The sequence below is a fragment of the Haemaphysalis longicornis genome, unplaced genomic scaffold (assembly GCF_048455015.1).
Source record: "Haemaphysalis longicornis isolate Haplotype H1 unplaced genomic scaffold, Haemaphysalis longicornis Haplotype H1 scaffold_3, whole genome shotgun sequence".
NCBI classification, from domain to species: Eukaryota; Metazoa; Arthropoda; class Arachnida; order Ixodida; family Ixodidae; genus Haemaphysalis; species Haemaphysalis longicornis.
Genome location: NW_027526335.1, coordinates 146,229,073 through 146,245,975, shown reverse-complemented (window position 1 = coordinate 146,245,975; position 16,903 = coordinate 146,229,073). Strand labels below are relative to the sequence as shown.

The window sequence follows — 16,903 nt, the reverse complement described above, 5'->3', positions numbered from 1 at the left end:
GTACACCCAAAGGGTGTGCCTAAAGGAGATACACCATTGACTTTCTCGTGCAAATCGTTTGGACAGGAGCCTATGTGCCGACACACCTTCCCATCTCCTTTCAAAGACGTTTTTGGCCAGTAATGCACCGTTCGAATGCCGGTATCCATCTGACATGTGCATATTAAGGTTTTCGCGTTGTCACAATTTGTGTAATTTTTGATTTATTGCGTATTTACTTTAATGCCGTGCGCCAGACGCTTTCAGTTTTCTCCCCAGGTCTGCTCTGTGTCACTAAAAAATCAAGGCGGCTTTATGCGCAGGGAGCGGGGACAACGCTTTTGCAATTTGTCAGAAAAACGCGGATTACGACAAAATAATCCAAAAAATTATCTCACGCTTATGAGATCCCCACGCGCTGACAGCGATATATTGACGAATGACAAAAAAGGGACAGCTTCCCACTAGTGGCGCGAGGACTGGCCAAACAGCGAAGACGGCGGCCCGACCTAGAATATTCTTGGTTCTGCTAAGTTTACGAGTCGTTATGCTTGGAGACTCGGTCAGGTTTTCTGCGTGGTGTCGCCTTTAGCCCCCCAAAGAGCAAAGAACACTCGAACATTAAAGGGTGTGGGAACCCGGCAATAGTGGCGGCGGGCAATCCCACGGGATGGACATTTGCCGGGTGAGGATGAAGATATGGCTCGAGGTGCGCGAGGTTAGAACATGGCGAACTCGGCTGGGCGAGGTGTGCGCATCCGGTTCGGCTGAGCAGTGGACCTTGGCGGAGCGGGACTCCCAGTAAAGGTGTGATTGACGGGGCTCAGTGTCTTTCTGGGGAACCACGGCCGGGTGCAAGAACCCCGGTACCACATTTGGCGCCCTGAACGTGGGGCCGACCGTGGATCCTTTGAAGGGCATTGTGGTCTTCTTGTTCTGGTGTTCCGCGGTGGGCGTTTTGCGGGGCTAATTACATTGGCGTTTTTTCGTTACCGCCGGGATTTTTGGTAGTCCTTCTCGTATTTTGAGGCGCATTTTGAGTGGCTTGTGTTGTTTATCACCATATTTTCTTCGTGTGTTCGCTTCGCGGCGCGCGAGAGCATTTCGTCCCAGGGACATGCTTGTTCGTGTAGCCGCTAGCCGTCGGAGGCCCTTGGTTGCTTTGCGTGAACCCGCAAGGGATGCGGACGCCACTGGGCTCGTCGGCGTGCTCCGCCCAATCATGGACCTCTGAGAGAACCTCACGAACCGGCTGGCAGGTCTCGGGCTAGAACGCGGGGGGTCAGAGCACGGGCCATCGTTTCAGCCGAACATTGAAGTACCACGGTTCACGGGATACGATGACCGCAAGACAGTGGCGGACTTCCTGGGCGACCTCACCGTATACAAGGCGGCGTCGGGTGCCTCGGACGAGTTCGTCCTGGCCCGCGTCCTGCCGGTTGCTCTTGAGGGATCCGCCGGTCGCTGGTTGCGCCTGCAGGCTCCGTTCGCGTCCTGGGCTGACTTCGTGGCCCGCTTCCGGGAGGAGTTCCTGCCTCCCGACTACGACTACCGCATCCGCCGTGAGTTGGAAGCACGTACGCAGCACCCGCGCGAGGGCTTTCTCGAATACATCCGAGCTATCCAGGAGCTCTTCAAAAGAGCTATCCCGGGTGCGTCTGATGCAGAAATGGTGAGGCACGTCTTACGACGATGCCACCCGCGCTTCCGACCTTACTTACGTGGTCGTGAGTACTCGAGCCTGGAAGAGATGGCACGATCAGGCCGGTCAATCGAGGAAGCTCTCATATCGGAGCTGAATTATGTACCCCCTCTGCGAGTAGGGGAAGCAATCGAGCCAGCTTGTGCATGGAGAGACATCCTTGAGACTTCGCCAGAGCGAAGTCCACAGCCGCGTACTGTGGCGGCGGGCTTGAATTCCCCCCGTGCACTAGATCCTTCTGCCCTTGGCGACAGGCAGTTGGAGCACGGAAGACCACTAGATGGTGCAGCCCATGGCGGGAACTCCCCGCAGCGGCTTGAGCCAGGGTTCCTGCGTTGGGAAAACAGGCCCTTTTTACTGGCAGGCTCACCGCTCCCCGACCCGAGTCTCTCCCTTTGGGGTCGGCAACGAAATACCCTGAACTCCAGAGGTCCTTCTCGTCCAGTTATCGAGACGGGAGGGTCGCGAGGCTACGTGCCTGACGGAAATAAAGCTGGCGGCTGTTACCAATGTGAACAGCCAGGACACATCCGTCGTGAGTGTCCCCGTGCGATGGCTGGTCGCCGAAATACAAATAGCCATCGAGATGAAGGAATGCAGCCCGAGGCAATGATGGTGACTAACCCATCACTGAGTGGCCCAGGATTGGCTGGTGGCGAGGACTGGTGCTTTTTACCCACTGCTTGCCGTGTTGAAGCACGCACAGAGCCCATAGCACTACATGTTTCTATTGACGTTCTTAGAACGGATGTTTCAGCATTGGTTGATACCGGTGGCAGTTTGTCGCTCATTAGTGATACCGTCTTTGAACTTTGCCGAGCACGTGGTGTTAAGTTGCGCCAATGCAGCACCCGGTTGCAAGTGGCCAATGGTGCTGTGATTGAAGCGCGTGGGGCTGTGCGCTTGCACATTTCTTACGCAAGCAGAAGGTGTCGGCAGCGCTTTACGTACTGCCCTGGCTTGTCGGTACCCATAATTTTGAGCCGGGATTTCATTAATCTCGAGGGCCTACTGCTTGACTTGGCGGGAGGTGGTTACAGATTGGGCAATGACGCACAATTGATACCTTTTCTGGCGTCAACGCATATATGTACCGTGCCAAGGTCAGCCGCAGTCGCAACGAAATCCGCGTTGCCAGAGCGAATCAGGCAGTTGCTTGAGAAGTGTCCTTGCAGTGACTATGAGAGGGAGCAGCTCGCCTATGTGCTGGAGCCGTTTGCTGAAATGTTCACCGAGGCGCCTGGGCGGACAACCGTCCTTCAACATCGCATTGAAACGGGAGACGCCCCTCCTTGGAGCTGCAATCCACGGCCGCTCAGCATCCAGAAGAAGGCGAAACTGGATGTCGACGGGGGTTGTGCGGCCGTCGCAGAGTGGCCTTGCATCTCCAGTCGTGTTGGCGCCCAAAAAAGACGGCAGTGTGCGTCTGTGCGTCGACTATCGTCGTCTCAACGACCTAACTGTAAGAGACGCATATTCTTTTCCTGCCGTAGAATCCATCATTTCCTCACTTGGTGGTGCCCGCGTGTTTACCACTCTAGATTGCTCACGCGGCTTTTTGCAAATAGAAATGCACCCTGCTGATATTCCTAAAATAGCTTTCACATGCTACAGGTGTCTTTTCGAGTTCGTGCACATGCCGTTTGGGCTTAAGAACTCCCCCAGTTCGTTTCAAAGATTGATGGACATCGTCCTTGACGATGTACGTTATAAGTACGCAATGGCCTATATGGATGAGGTCTTCGTCTTTTCCCGCACCTTGGAGGAGCATCTCGTGCATCTCAGAGACGTGCTCGACCGCATGAAACGCGCCGGCCTCACCATAAATCCCAAAAAGGTTCAACTCGCGTCAAGCAAGGTTGACTTGCTCGGCTTTGTCGTGGACAACTTAGAGCTTCGTCCTAACTATGCCAAACTGAAAGCAATTACAGAGTATCCATTCCCACGTGACGTTAAGAGCTTGCAGCGCTTCTTGGGCATGATAGCTTTTTACCGTAGCTTCCTCCCTCATTTTGCGGAGCTGTCACGTCCGCTAAACCAGCTACTACGGAAAGGCGTGAAATGGCAATGGGACGAGGCTGAACAGCAAGCTTTTGAAGCACTGTCTCGCGCAATCGCGGAAACAGCGGCGTTAAGGATACCGGACCTTAACAAACAATTTGTCTTGCAGACCGATGCTAGCGACTACGGGCTGGGCGAGGTGTGCGCATCCGGATCGGCTGAGCAGTGGACCTTGGCGGAGCGGGACTCCCAGTAAAGCTGTGATTGAGGGGGCTCAGTGTCTTTCTGGGGAACCGCGGCCGGGTGCAAGAACCCCGCTATCACAATCCCACGGGATGGACATGTGCCGGGTGAGGATGAAGATATGGCTCGAGGTGAGCGAGGTTAGAACATGGCGGACTCGGCTGGGCGAGGTGTGCGCATCCGGATCGGCTGAGCAGTGGACCTTGGCGGAGCAGGACTCCCAGTAAAAGTGTGATTGAGGGGGCTCAGTGTCTTTCTGGGGAACGGCGGCCGGGTGCAAGAACCCCGGTACCGCAAGGGACACTGAAGTGATTTGTAAATATTGCGGGATTACGAGCACAAATTGTAGTCCGGAGTCCCTAGGCCCTGTTTCAACCACTCTGAGACCGTTTACACGAGATTATATAGTAGAAAAATCAATTCCAAAATGCTGTCCTCCTCTATGCACCCTCGCCCATTTTCTGTGGCGTTTTCGTGTGACGTCAGGAGGAGAGGATCTGGCAAGTGGCTGCGCTACTACACGGTTCGCCGGCCTTCCAACAGAGTCAGTCGGCCCAGCGTTTCGACCGCCGGCCGCCGACGGGTCGTCGCAATTTGTTGACTCAGTTGAAACGAAAGCAGGATACGTTTGTGAATGGAAGAATGTGCCTTTCTTTACTTTGATAGTTTGTACACTGTACCTAGATCCAAGTCAAGGTCGCTTCACACAAGCGCTGCACAAGCACACATGCGACGCTTCGCTGACTGGTATGCCAGAAGGAAAATATAAGGCCACTTGAAGGCGGGAGAAGATTCAACTTAGTCAATATAGGTACTAAGGAAATAAAATCAACTGAAAATCTCACAGTACAGCGTAAAACTAGGGTGCAGAAAGCACTTTTTTGCGCTCGGCAAACAAGCGAAGCTGTCAGCAGCCCGACTACGCATCTGCGAACGCTTTTCCGTCTAAGAAACTCAATTTCTAGCCCTGAGATATTGTGGAAACTTGGGGCACGCTTACTGCACGAGCGCAATACAACAAATAGTCACCTAAGCTGATCGACATGCTAAAAATAAATAAAAGTGTAAAATGGCTATACATTATAGACCTTATATTTCCGGGATCAGCAGCGCTTGCCCGTGGCCGGGTGGTCTGGAACGCTAAGTATGATACTGCAATTGTTTTGCTAGTCACCCGTTCGAAGCCCCAGGGGTAGATTCTTTCTTATATAAGTTGACTCTTTCATTTTCGGCCAATGTTTTCTATACTGCGGGCAGTGGGCACAGGCCAGAATCCACAGACCCTTGGCCTGGTGCGAACACGCTTTTTACGATACAGGCATGAGTGAGTCAAGCTGCAAATATGGGGAAAAGCGCAAGGCATTTGAGCGTCTTCGGGGACGCGGAGGGCGTTCATCCACTGCGTAGGCCTCGACTAGTGATTGATACGATTCCAAGTCGTCCTGGAAGGCTTATCTTATACATTTTACAGCCGACAACATGGCAGAAGCGCTGTACTACGATTACTGAGATATCGAAAATGCCCATCCAACGATGCCGTCGGATGTCAAGCATTTTTTTTTACAGAACCGAAACCGAAACGTGTTTGAATGATAACCATTCACGGTGTATCTCCTCCCGTCGTCACAGTCTTTAGTTGGTGCAGCCGCCGCAAACCGCGCATGGTAGTTTTTCTTTCGCGCTTTGTAAAGTATTACCGACTTTTCAACCAGATAAACAATAAAAAATTGTGCTAATTTGAGCCAGTCTACGCAGTGCAAGCAAAAATGGGAGCTTGAAAAATTCACTTCAGTGTCCCTTTAAAGCATGTACAAGTACGCGTGCAAACCGGTGAAGCTCCAAGAGTAATGGAGGGCGCAGAGGGACTAGCGGCTTCTCAAAATGTTTGTATTCATTCAGTGAATTCATTCGACGGATTTTGTTTCCTGGCGTGTGTGACGCTCATTAGGAAGTTGATTAACAATGCCGCTTCATAGCTTTTTGGCTTTCTGCCTTTGTGGTTATTCTTCTCTTTGCACCGTCAATACTGCACCACTCGTCGCAACAAGAGCGAGCCGCCCCACGACGCTGTTCCAAAGTCGTGCCTGTAGCAGTTGTACGTAGCCTCCAACAATTGGAGACACAACTCCAGCCCAAACGCAGATGGGCAAAGCTACCGTAAAGTGGTGCCGGCGCTTGCTGTACGCCGTTGCTCGTTGAGGTTTCCCGCCGCATGGTCGGCGGACCAACCACCAGCACTAGCCACATCGCTGTTACAAAAAAAGCGTCCATGCTTTTTGACTAGCGACTAGTTTTAATTTCTCGCAGTGCACTTTGAATTTACGGCAATCCATTGAAGCTTTAAGGCCAACTGAACTCAAATTTTCGACAACGTAAAAATAATGTCACTTAATAGTGCACATAAAAAGGGTGCGAAATTCAAAATACTGGGTTTCAAACGTCAACGCGCGCGAAGCAAACGGCTCGCGAAATGGCGTTTTCGGAACCGAAACTGAATAGAAAAGGCGGCCATTACCGGCGGCCGGACGTGACGTACGTGAGGGTACGGAAGCGGCCGCGGTAGCACCGGCGGCTGCTGAGAGCCGCCTTCAAATATGCGCGTGGTAACGTCGCGTTTGGCACTGTTATTTCGACAGAAGAGCTTCCACCAACGTTTGCCCATGATAATGAAGTTATGCCCAATTCCGGCATCGCGTTGCTATCAATCGAGATGAAGTATACCGTCCGACAATATTTTGTTTCCATCAGAATAACTGCCGGAGTGGCGATTCTTGGCATGGCGAGTAAAAAAAGCAGACCCTGATTTACAAAGCTACTTGCTGCTACGATATCGAAAAGTAGCTTTCGTTAGCCGGCGCCTCGGAACTCACATCGCTCAGTTTGAAGGGAATAAACTGAAAGCGGGTGGAGATCAATCACTATTTCTACAATACATTAGGTACAAACAGCTTCGTGAATATCGGTCCAGTATTTTTCACCTTTGCTGCACATCGAGAATCGCATTAAAAAAGTGGCCTGAAACTATAAGCCAGCTTCCACAGCTAAATGGTTCACTAAAACACGAAAATGTTTCCTATATGTAACGCTGTTTTCCACTTTCACCAGAGGCATGTGCTGTTAAAAACACTTTACTTTCAAGTAACTAAATCTACCGCTTTACCACTAGTAAATACTTCACTTGAGAATTGAACAAAAAAATCTAGTTTATTGTTTAGGAGAGGAGCAGTTTCGTTAGCTTTCGCACTTCGCGAAGACGACGGCCGATATTTGTGCGGATATATTTGTTACTACGAGAAAGGCTGATTTTGGTTCACTTAGCCAGTAAGGCAATAGACGCACAAATGTTTATATCTGCGTCTACAGCAACTCTAGTTAGGTCGTGAAACTTTTGGACATGTCTAAAAGATGGAGGTGGCGTTGGGCCATCTGAAATATGGCCAATATTGGACGCGGAAGTGCAAGTGGTCAAGAATTTATAAAATATCTTTCTGTGGTAGGTGGAATAGAAGTGACCAATGTAGGGTAAGTGCTCGTTTCGCGCTATTTTTTTCCTTGAGTAAAAATATTTTCAAGTAAAAAAAGTTTTGCTAACTCCGAAACGTTCGCAAGCGCGTGAATAGTTTGAAGGCTTCTTTACTCTTTTATTGCATTGAAAAAAAATGGCGGGCATTGCTACCTATGCGGTTAGTTTTAAACATGTGATAATGACGGTGGTACAGCGCGCTGGTGTAGCAGAGAAATCCCGGCCGAACGCATCCGTGCAGCCGGTGCAGCGCCATGCAAGTCGCCGGAGAAGCGCGAGCTTCACGGTACAGGTTCCCCAACCTCCGTCACAGGCCGCTCGGAACTGGTTTCGGCGACTCTCCGCCAGGTGCATACGTCGTTTGCTCGGGGGTGCTTTGAACGAAGGTACCTGGCGTGCTCTGTGATACCGAAGCTAAGGATTTCGCCATGGTGATTTTAAGAGCATAGCCTACTCATTTGGATCAAATTTGGACAAACAAAAATTTCAGTTGAGTTGGCCTTTAACACAATGTCAGGAAGTGTTGTGGGTATGCAGTACGTTATTTTTTTTATTTCAGGTACAAGGCATTGATATCCATCACAGCGAAGTTAATTAGATGGATACCCGTGGTATCATGCTTACAAGAGCACATGCTTGGTTTCAGTTCCCAGGTGTTTTTGAAGCGAACGCTACACTAGGCTACCTCTGGCAGTCTTCACAGGGGGCCGGTTTTGCCCTTTAGCGCTAGGGGTCAAAGCACAACCTCTTCCTCAAGTGCCCGGTACGGGGCAGCGGGCCAATAACGAGGAGAGATCTGCGGGAGGGGAGAGATAGCCGAGGAGGGAGAAGAGACGCATGCGGGATGTGGTGGAGGAAGGCGAGGAGGCTGCCACCGCAGCGATAAGCTCTCGCCACGAGGAAAGGCCCCGATGCCACGTGCGGTGCATAACCGTGTGCAATAAACGAAGACGAACATCCAGCGTCGGCCCCTCGTACAGCGGCGAGAATTAAACAACGCCGTGAGGCAACAAAAATGCTATTGTTGCGTGCATCTTCGCTCCCTTCTAGCCTTAGGCATTATTGTGAGCTTCCTTCATTTTGTATTAACATTGATAAGCTTGTTTTACTGAGCTCAGTTTGCTTGAAGTCTTTGTCAGTGGTGCAAAGTTTGCATATAAATATTGAGATCAAGACGCGCGTTTACCATCATACACCTATCACAAATACCACATGAAACACTCACTACCGATTGCTTAACTACGCTCTTAGCTCACATACTAGCCGCGAACATATCATGGTACCAAGTGTTTACAATTGGGGTTCTGCACTCATAGCCATTACATCTCAGTGTCGTTCAGAATCTATACAGACCGCAAACGCTGCGACTATTACTGCTACAGCCGTCAACACAGCGGCCATCTATCAAAAACCAATACCGAGCCACACTGTTTGCAGCTCAGCCGTGGTTCGACATCTCAAAAGTGAGTAACATGGCTTACATTCCAGAACTGTTTAAAATGCTGATATATCTTCCATGCTGATAAAACTTACATCAGCCGCTTGTTTAAGGCTTGGTCAGCATGCGGCCCGCCATACCTCGGCATGAGCGACGCCATGTAGTTTCTGGGGCGCTCCAATTGCTGTGAAAGACGTCACGCTTTATGAGCATGGCGTGTGCGCTATGCCTGCTGGGTATACGTTTGCAGAAATACATTCATTGGCAATCTCTCCTTAGTATAGAAGGCGGTGGTGCTTTTTGCACTGGGCGAACCGTCTCCGAGGCCATGTTTGCTCGCTTTAGCAACGCTATTTGTGGCACGTCGCTCCTTTTGTTGTCCACCGTTACGGGAATTTTGTCGCCGTCATTACTGTCACCCGTGAAAGCTGAGGCAGCTTGCGAAGTTCGTTTTCATATCTCCTCTTCGGGGCATCGTAGACAGTAGTTCCCTCTGCTCACGGAGGCAGCTCGGTCGACCCTGTCCTTCTCTCTGTTGTTTAATAGCTGCTCAGTAGGCAGAGAGAAAGCAGCTCCCTCTGCTCTAGAAGTCAGCGGTCTCAAGCTTTGTCGTTCTCAGCTTTTGAATCGCTTTCACAGTCAACAGAGAGAAGTTGAAATGAGCAGTGTGTCGCCGACACATCTTTGACATGCGTACGTTTGTCCACGTCATCGATTGATTGATTAATTGATTTATTCCTTGATCGATCGATCGACAGATTGAAACTTTCACAAGAAAAAAGTGAGCTGATTGCGCTGTTTTATAAGGTGTTCTCATAGGTTTCTCGGTGTTTCGTCTTCACTAAGGCTTCAAGTCACATCAGCCCGTTTGAAGGATATAAGAAATAATTGCTTACACACTAAGAGACAAGTGACTACGCCTTCTAAGCAACTGCCCCTTGCATAGCTAAAAATTTTAAATCTTACTTTTTGCTGGTTATTTCAACCGATTTCAAAAACGGCTATTCAATGCTGAGTGAGAAATGTCAATTTAAAAAAATAAATTGGTGACGGGCAGGATGTCGCTGACAGTCCAACAAAAAGTGCCTGGCGCCATGTTACTTTTAAACTAAGAGTAAAATATCACAGCTGACATTCCTCTGCGAGAAAGTCGACATTCACGCGTTCTGCGTCATCATATTATAGGTCATTGCCTTTCAGCTTTCAGTCGTAAAGAAAAAACGAACAACGTAGCAAGGAGGAGGTTTCCGTACAAAGACCGAACCAAACGATTTGTCCATTTTCCTCCTGACAAAATGTCACTCCAGTTTTGCAGCTGGGATGCGCCTGCTGTGGACAGATATAAACTTCGGAAGGTCTCCTGGGAGCAGATGAAAGTTGCTGTTGTAAAAATGGCGATTCTGATAACGAACAGACTGACTGTGATTACTTTTGCTGTGACATTTTTCTTTGTCGCTGCTTCAACAGTTGACTCAAGCAAGCAAGACATGGATCAAACTAATTCATTTTGCGGTATGTTATCACGACACATATTATTTCTTTCATTATAAATCATTGGAACCCGATAACACTCTTAATCCGTAAACTTTTACAAGTCAAGGGTAGTGTCATTTGTTAAACATCAGCGGTTGTGACATCGATGGCGTATTGGTGAAATTAGTGTGCTTCGCCAGGATGTAAACCACAATATTTTAGCTCGAACACAATAAATGGCGCATTGAACCAGAAAGCCAGCGTTGGCACTTCCTGTTATCTCCGAAAACGAGAAGCGAATGAGACGCTACCGCGAAGCGTTCCTTACCACAAGTATCGTTCGCATAAAAACACGTTGAACGCACAGCCCGTTTTTCTGTTTGGTGGGAAAAACAATAACACCCGTCTGTGGGTGTTTCAGCACCCGTAAGGATTCTTATACTGCAAAATACCTCAGAAGCACTCGTCTACGCCACACCCCATACACCAGGCGTAGCATCGCCGCGGAAATCCCTAAAACGTTGTGCTGAAGGGCCGTTTACTTGGAACCACGGTGCCCGAAATATTTTCTGTAAGGACACTCTGTCCTCTTGCCGACAGGCGAAGCGTTGAAATCGCGTTCGGAGCTCGCGGCGGTGACAATTGCACGATTGGAAAGAGTGCTGCGGCATGGGGTTCCAACCGAGCGGCAAGCGCAGCTCGGCGCAGCCGTCGGTTCAGTGTAGCGCTGGCTTGCTGTGGCCGCTGATACCAGCCTGATGTCTTAAACTTAGCTGTAGGGCTGAATAATTTAGGCAATGGGAACGAAGCTTTGTTCCTGACTGAAATTTTGGCAGCAGAAGGCATGAAGAACCCGTACCACTGTTCACTCGTTCTGCTTTTTAATCCGGGCTGAGCACATCCACGCTCACATTCATTTCTTTTAACAACTAGTTATACAAGGAGACGCTCGCATAGGTGTGCTCGTCATAGCCTTCCAGCAAATGAAAAACGCGAAGAAGTCGAGTATAGCTCAGCCCCGTGTAAGGAATTATTCCAGGCTCAGTTAAATGTGTGCCACATTTTTTTACATCCTCTGACCACAAATTTGCAAGTAGTTTCTTCCTACTGATAATATCGTTGTTTCGTTTTTTTAGGTCCTTCGCTATTGGAGATTTTTCGCAAGAACATTGAATGAACGTGTTCCAGTGTACAACGTTTTACTGACGTTGTAGCTGCCGGACAACCAAATCTATCAATTTTTATAAATGTAACCTACGTTACCAATGAATAGGATGCATTATTAGATGTTTAGATATCGATATGGACCCAGACAGAAACAGTCGCCCACACGCGCACGTACGCATACACGCATGCACGGGTTCACGCCACGCGTGCATGCACACACAGGCTTGCGCGCGCACGCAAGCACAAGCACTGTTAGGCATCCTATTGCCATACGAACCCTTTATCATATTCCACAGTACAATCCGCATGCCTCTTAATGACCTGGCCTTAGTCAACTGATTTTATTTATTATTGATTTTCCATCAGGTTGAAATGTTTGTTTCGACGGAAGAGGCAGCAACACTGCAGAATTAAGTTGTATAAGCAAGGAAAATGTGGCAGTACAAATGGAGGTAGTAGTTAGATTATCTTAAACGAAGTGTACAGATTAAACAGAAATAACAATATCAATGGAAAGCACTAGTCTTCCTTCATTTTTATGTTTTATTGGAATATACAGCCTATATAAGCGAAGAGCCAAAAAGAAAACATATTTAAATAAATGTCACATAGTCGATAACGCACGCCAAATATATTTATAAACTCCCCCGAACCGCTTTTTGCGCAAGCGCCTGCTTGCATGCATGAGAACTAGTAGAGTTCCATATTATCTTTCAGCTTTCTCGACGTGCTTCAAAATGCGTGAAACGGAAGCCGAATAGTTTGTATTTGGTAACACCTTGAAGCATTTTTGTATTGTCGCTGCTTCATGTTCACAAAATTATCTCGAGGCAAAATATCCGAAGAAAATCACTCGTCGCTTTGGGTTCAACTCTAACAAGAAACCTACTATTCGTTAGAGCTATCGCAAAAGGAAGGACTTTCGATGGATTTCTATGGTTTCCTTGTTGACTCAAATCGCAATATTCCTTCATACGGGTAATAAATGCCCGGCTGATTATGACAAGCATCGGCACAGTGGCGAATAAGAACAGACAGAAAGGAACACAGCCTCATACGACTTGTAGAGGACTTTGTGGTTATTAAAATCACGTACAGACTTCCTCTGCTGCACATCAAAAATAGAAAGCACATCCAAATTACCAGCCTAATTTGCGCAGCATCCACAAGTGACCCTAGGCTGGAGAAACAGCACAGCTGGCGGCCCTCTTCCTTCGTCGGAGACCCGGCTGTTGCAAGTCACACAGATTTCTGAACTCGCCGCTGAAAGGTCTCCATGACTGACAGGCCAGGATCGTTTTAGCCGCCAGCTTTCGCATCTCCCCTACGTGAACCGCGTTAGCACTCGCTCGTACTCTCTCAGCAAGCGACTTTGCGAGCTCGTGTCTGCAGGGCGATTTCGGTGTCTGTGCTCCCCACTTCATGTCCGAACGCACTTGAGCGGGTGAGGAGACGAACAACTGAGGGATCACGCCACAAACGCTAGAAAGCGTGTTCTCAAAGGTCGAGTTTGACGACGCTGCGCGCTCAGGGTGAGGCACATGCACATGTGCAACCGGTACCTTTTGTATTTTTTTCGAGCTCCTGACTTGGCGCAAACTCACGAGCAGGCGTGGAAGACTCTTGGCGCGCTTCACAAGGTGCACGCTCACGTGCGCTCGGAGTTTTCTCTTGGTATTCCGTGTCCGCCACACGACCAAGCTGAAGATTGAACTGCGCTGGTGTTAAAAGGTTGTATCGCTTGTTTTCACTGACGTGGCCCGAATGGCGGCCGCCATGTGAATCGCCATAGCAACAGGGGCGCGCAAGCTCAGGCATGGCGGCGCACGGCGGAGGCCCTCGTAAAAAGCTCAAAAGCCTTACCTAGACGTTAAATAGTGTTCGGCGCAGCGTCCGACCGCGTACCGGTCGCAACACGAGTGACCGGTTGGTCACATGTTGCGACCGGTAAGCGTTCGCAACTCGACAGCTGCCGTGTGCCGACAGCTGCCGTGTTTTGGGATCGGCCACTGATTGCTCACCTCTACGTGAGCGCCTTCTTTTTCGGCTGCTTGCCAGTAGATGTCGCCAGTCTCCTAGATCACAATTCCCGCACTCCTACGCTGCCGTCGGGTCTCAATCACCGTGCACGTGAACATCCACGAAGCATTGTCTTTCGTAGAGAACAATGCCAGGGGCAAACTCATTGGTGGTTGGTGCACATAGGTGTTAGCCTCCGCGTTCGTGTTGACCTCCGGTCTCCGGTTTGCCTCTGGTTGGTGCACATATTTGTTGACCTCCATGACCCCAGGCAACTGCGCTACAGCGTAGACATTTCGTCCGTCGTGCCTCTTGCTTTCGCAGCCGCAGTTTCATTCTGCAGTGGTGATGCGGAGTGTACTAGGGGAAGTAGAGCAGCACCACACATTGTAACTGGGATTATTCATATCTGTTAACGTTGATGCAGTGCACGAGAATCGGGTGGTAACGGCACATAGGATGGACGCAGGGGCCTGTTTTTTTTTTCTGTGAAACCAGGACGCTTCTGCAGGCACAGTGTGTCTACAGAAGAAATCGGACGCTAAACGTTTGTGTGAATGCCATCTATAAACAGGTCATGGCATTACAAAATTCCTAGTAGCCAGGCTGTCGGGAAACGCGCGTTACCGTAAAGGGTGCCTTGTTTCTGAATGGCAAGACGCTCTTATCACACGAGCCAAGGATGAAACACTGCCTCGCGCGTTCTATGAACAGGCGAACAGATTTGTTGAAAAGCCTGATTTAATATATTCTTTTGCGTGGAAGCGCCCCAAATTGCGGAAGTTGGTGCATTAATTTGAAATACGTGGGCTTCTGTGATAGCGTTAACCGCGTGTCACTGCGACACACACTCATACGTGCATAAATACCCTTATCACCGCGGCAAGATAGCGTCCAGCCTTCTACCGGTGACGCGAGTAGTTCTGGAACAATCATTCATTTCCGTCACTATTTCTGGGGCGTTATTGTGGAGCTCGTCTGTTTTGAAAACCTCCGTTTTGTGTCCATTATACTGTGACGTACTTCGTTTCTAGGTGGTATTTGGGCTGACCTTTGCGGAACTTTTTTTTTAAACACATTTCAAACAGCGCAACTTATTTTAAAATATCTGTTATGTGATCATTTGAACGCCATTCGAAGCCCTCAACACGAGCAGATTTTTATATGACGCGGTTGAAAATATTCACCCCAGGAAATGAATGTAGAAAAATGGCAGCTACAGCCACATGCTTCCTGTGGCAGTAGAGCGTCAACCACACGACGTCTTTTTTCCCGCTTGGACCACAATTTGTATGCCGGCGACAATTACTGTGTATCAAGATAATACCCTGTTTTGTATGTCAACCTACTTGGCTTCAAGCAACTTGCGGCATGCTGATGCGAGCTTTTCCAACAGCCTCGAATGGTTCGTTACTGATTTGACATTTCTGTGGTACTTTCTGAGAGAAAAAATATCACTGGTCGGGATTTTTCGTTCTTAGCTGCGTGTCTGCTTGGCGACACGTATACGAACGTAAAGCTGGTATGTGTAGTAATAAAGTACCAATAAAGGTTTGTAAATTACCTGCCAATTGCTTGTGATATTTTGGTCGTCTGTTCCGCAGCTATCAAGCTCAGAGAAAATTTTTATTTCACTGTGTGATCGCGATGGCTTAGATGCACCAGCTCACGGAAGTCTGCGACAGCGATATCGTTTCTTTGTTGGCGACCGCTGACTGAAAGCCACCGGTAGCGGAGAAACGAAAGGCGCATATCACTTCGTCCTAGGCGCTCAGGACACAGTTCCGCCATCAAAGTTTGTCTCGCAGCTTGTCGCACAGCCACCTCACGGTCACCTTCAGGAGGAGGAATGGTTCTTCAGGCATTTCGAACGGCTCAACGTTATTTATTTATTTATTTATCATGGTACCCACAGCGCGAATTTGGCATTGCAGTGGGGGGTCTACACGCCTTTGCAATTATATAGTCACCATGACGGTGCCAGCAGAGTTTTTGGGTCAAGTGAACACCAAGGTATTGATATTCACACACTGATGCAATATTTGTCCCGTTAATGCTACACCTATCACATGTGGCGACCTTTGTCTAGTAAAGCACATCTGCATCGTTTTTTCAAGATTTATACCCATGCCCCATTTATCACACCACTCTGCAACCTTGTCAAAATATTTCTGTAGTTTATTGTAATGATCAGGACCTTTTATAACACGATACAAAACGCATTCATCAGCAAACAATCTGATACAAGATGATATGCCAATGAAAATATCATTCATGTATAAAAAAACAAGAGCCGACCCAAAACAGAACCGTCAGGCACCCCCGATGACACATCAACACCGTGCGACAATTCACAGCGAACGACTGCACGTTGCGTCCTACAACTTATGTATTCTTTTATCCACTCTACAACCATTTTATGTATGTTGTAAGACAACAGTTTTTCAAGCAGCAAAGAATGAGGACTACGTCAAAAGCCTTCCTTAAATCTAAAGAAATGCACTTTGCACAACCCCCTTTGTCAAGGGTTGATGCTAAGTCGTGTGTTAATTCTGTAAGTTGAGTAACACAAGAATAACCACTTCAAAATACATGTTGCTGAGGAATGAATAAGGAAAACCTGTTCAAGTGGCTCATGATGTTGCTAAAATGTACATGCTCAAATATCTTGCAAAGGACACTAGTCAAGGACACAGGCCGATAATTCAACACAAATTTTCGAGGTCCAGATTTCGGAATAGGAACAACATTGTCGATTTTCGAGTCTGCAGGTAATAAACCACATGTCAAGGACTTAGCAAAAAAACCCGCCCGCATCTTTCTACGGGAGCTAACTCGATTAAATGCGTCGCAGAGTGGTGGGGGTATCGCGTGAATGTAGCGTAATTGGGTATGGTTTGGGAATGCTTAATTGTTACTTCGTCTATATTATTCTTATTTATTGAATGAAGGAGAAGCGAAGGCAAGGAGTGTAAAGTTAAAGTCTGTCTTTATTGCTTGGTGCCGTCAAGCAAAGCGTCAAGTCAAGCGAAAGCCAAGCAAAGACGCCCTTGACTGAATTCCGAACGCGCGCTCCGCCGCTTATATACACTCCGCCCGCGTTCGATGGAGAGGTGTACGGGGGAGAGACGCGCATGCGCACACTTCCGTACACAAGCGCGCGAACTTTCCGCGCACCCACCACGCCGTTATCACGTGTACACGCCCTGCCGCCGTTACTGTTGAGCGCGACGCAGCGCACGGGTAGCTACGACGCATGCGCGCACAGGCGCGCTCCCCACGCACCGCCGCAGCTATCGTTGAGAGCGACGGAGCACACGGGGTACACGCGCTCTTCCCGCACCGGCGCACCTGTTGT

General features: G+C 48.8%; 1 protein-coding gene across 1 annotated transcript in view; it reads left to right on the top strand.

The window, feature by feature from the left end:
* Window positions 1-10,272: 10,272 nt before the first annotated feature.
* The window catches only part of LOC144173452 (uncharacterized), a 103,189-nt gene continuing 96,558 nt past the window's right edge, over window positions 10,273-16,903 (top strand). The window contains exon 1 of the mRNA XM_077701874.1: window positions 10,273-10,398. Within this exon, the coding sequence (XP_077558000.1) occupies window positions 10,278-10,398 (121 nt within the window). The 5' untranslated portion in view covers window positions 10,273-10,277. The remainder of the gene's footprint in view (window positions 10,399-16,903) is intronic.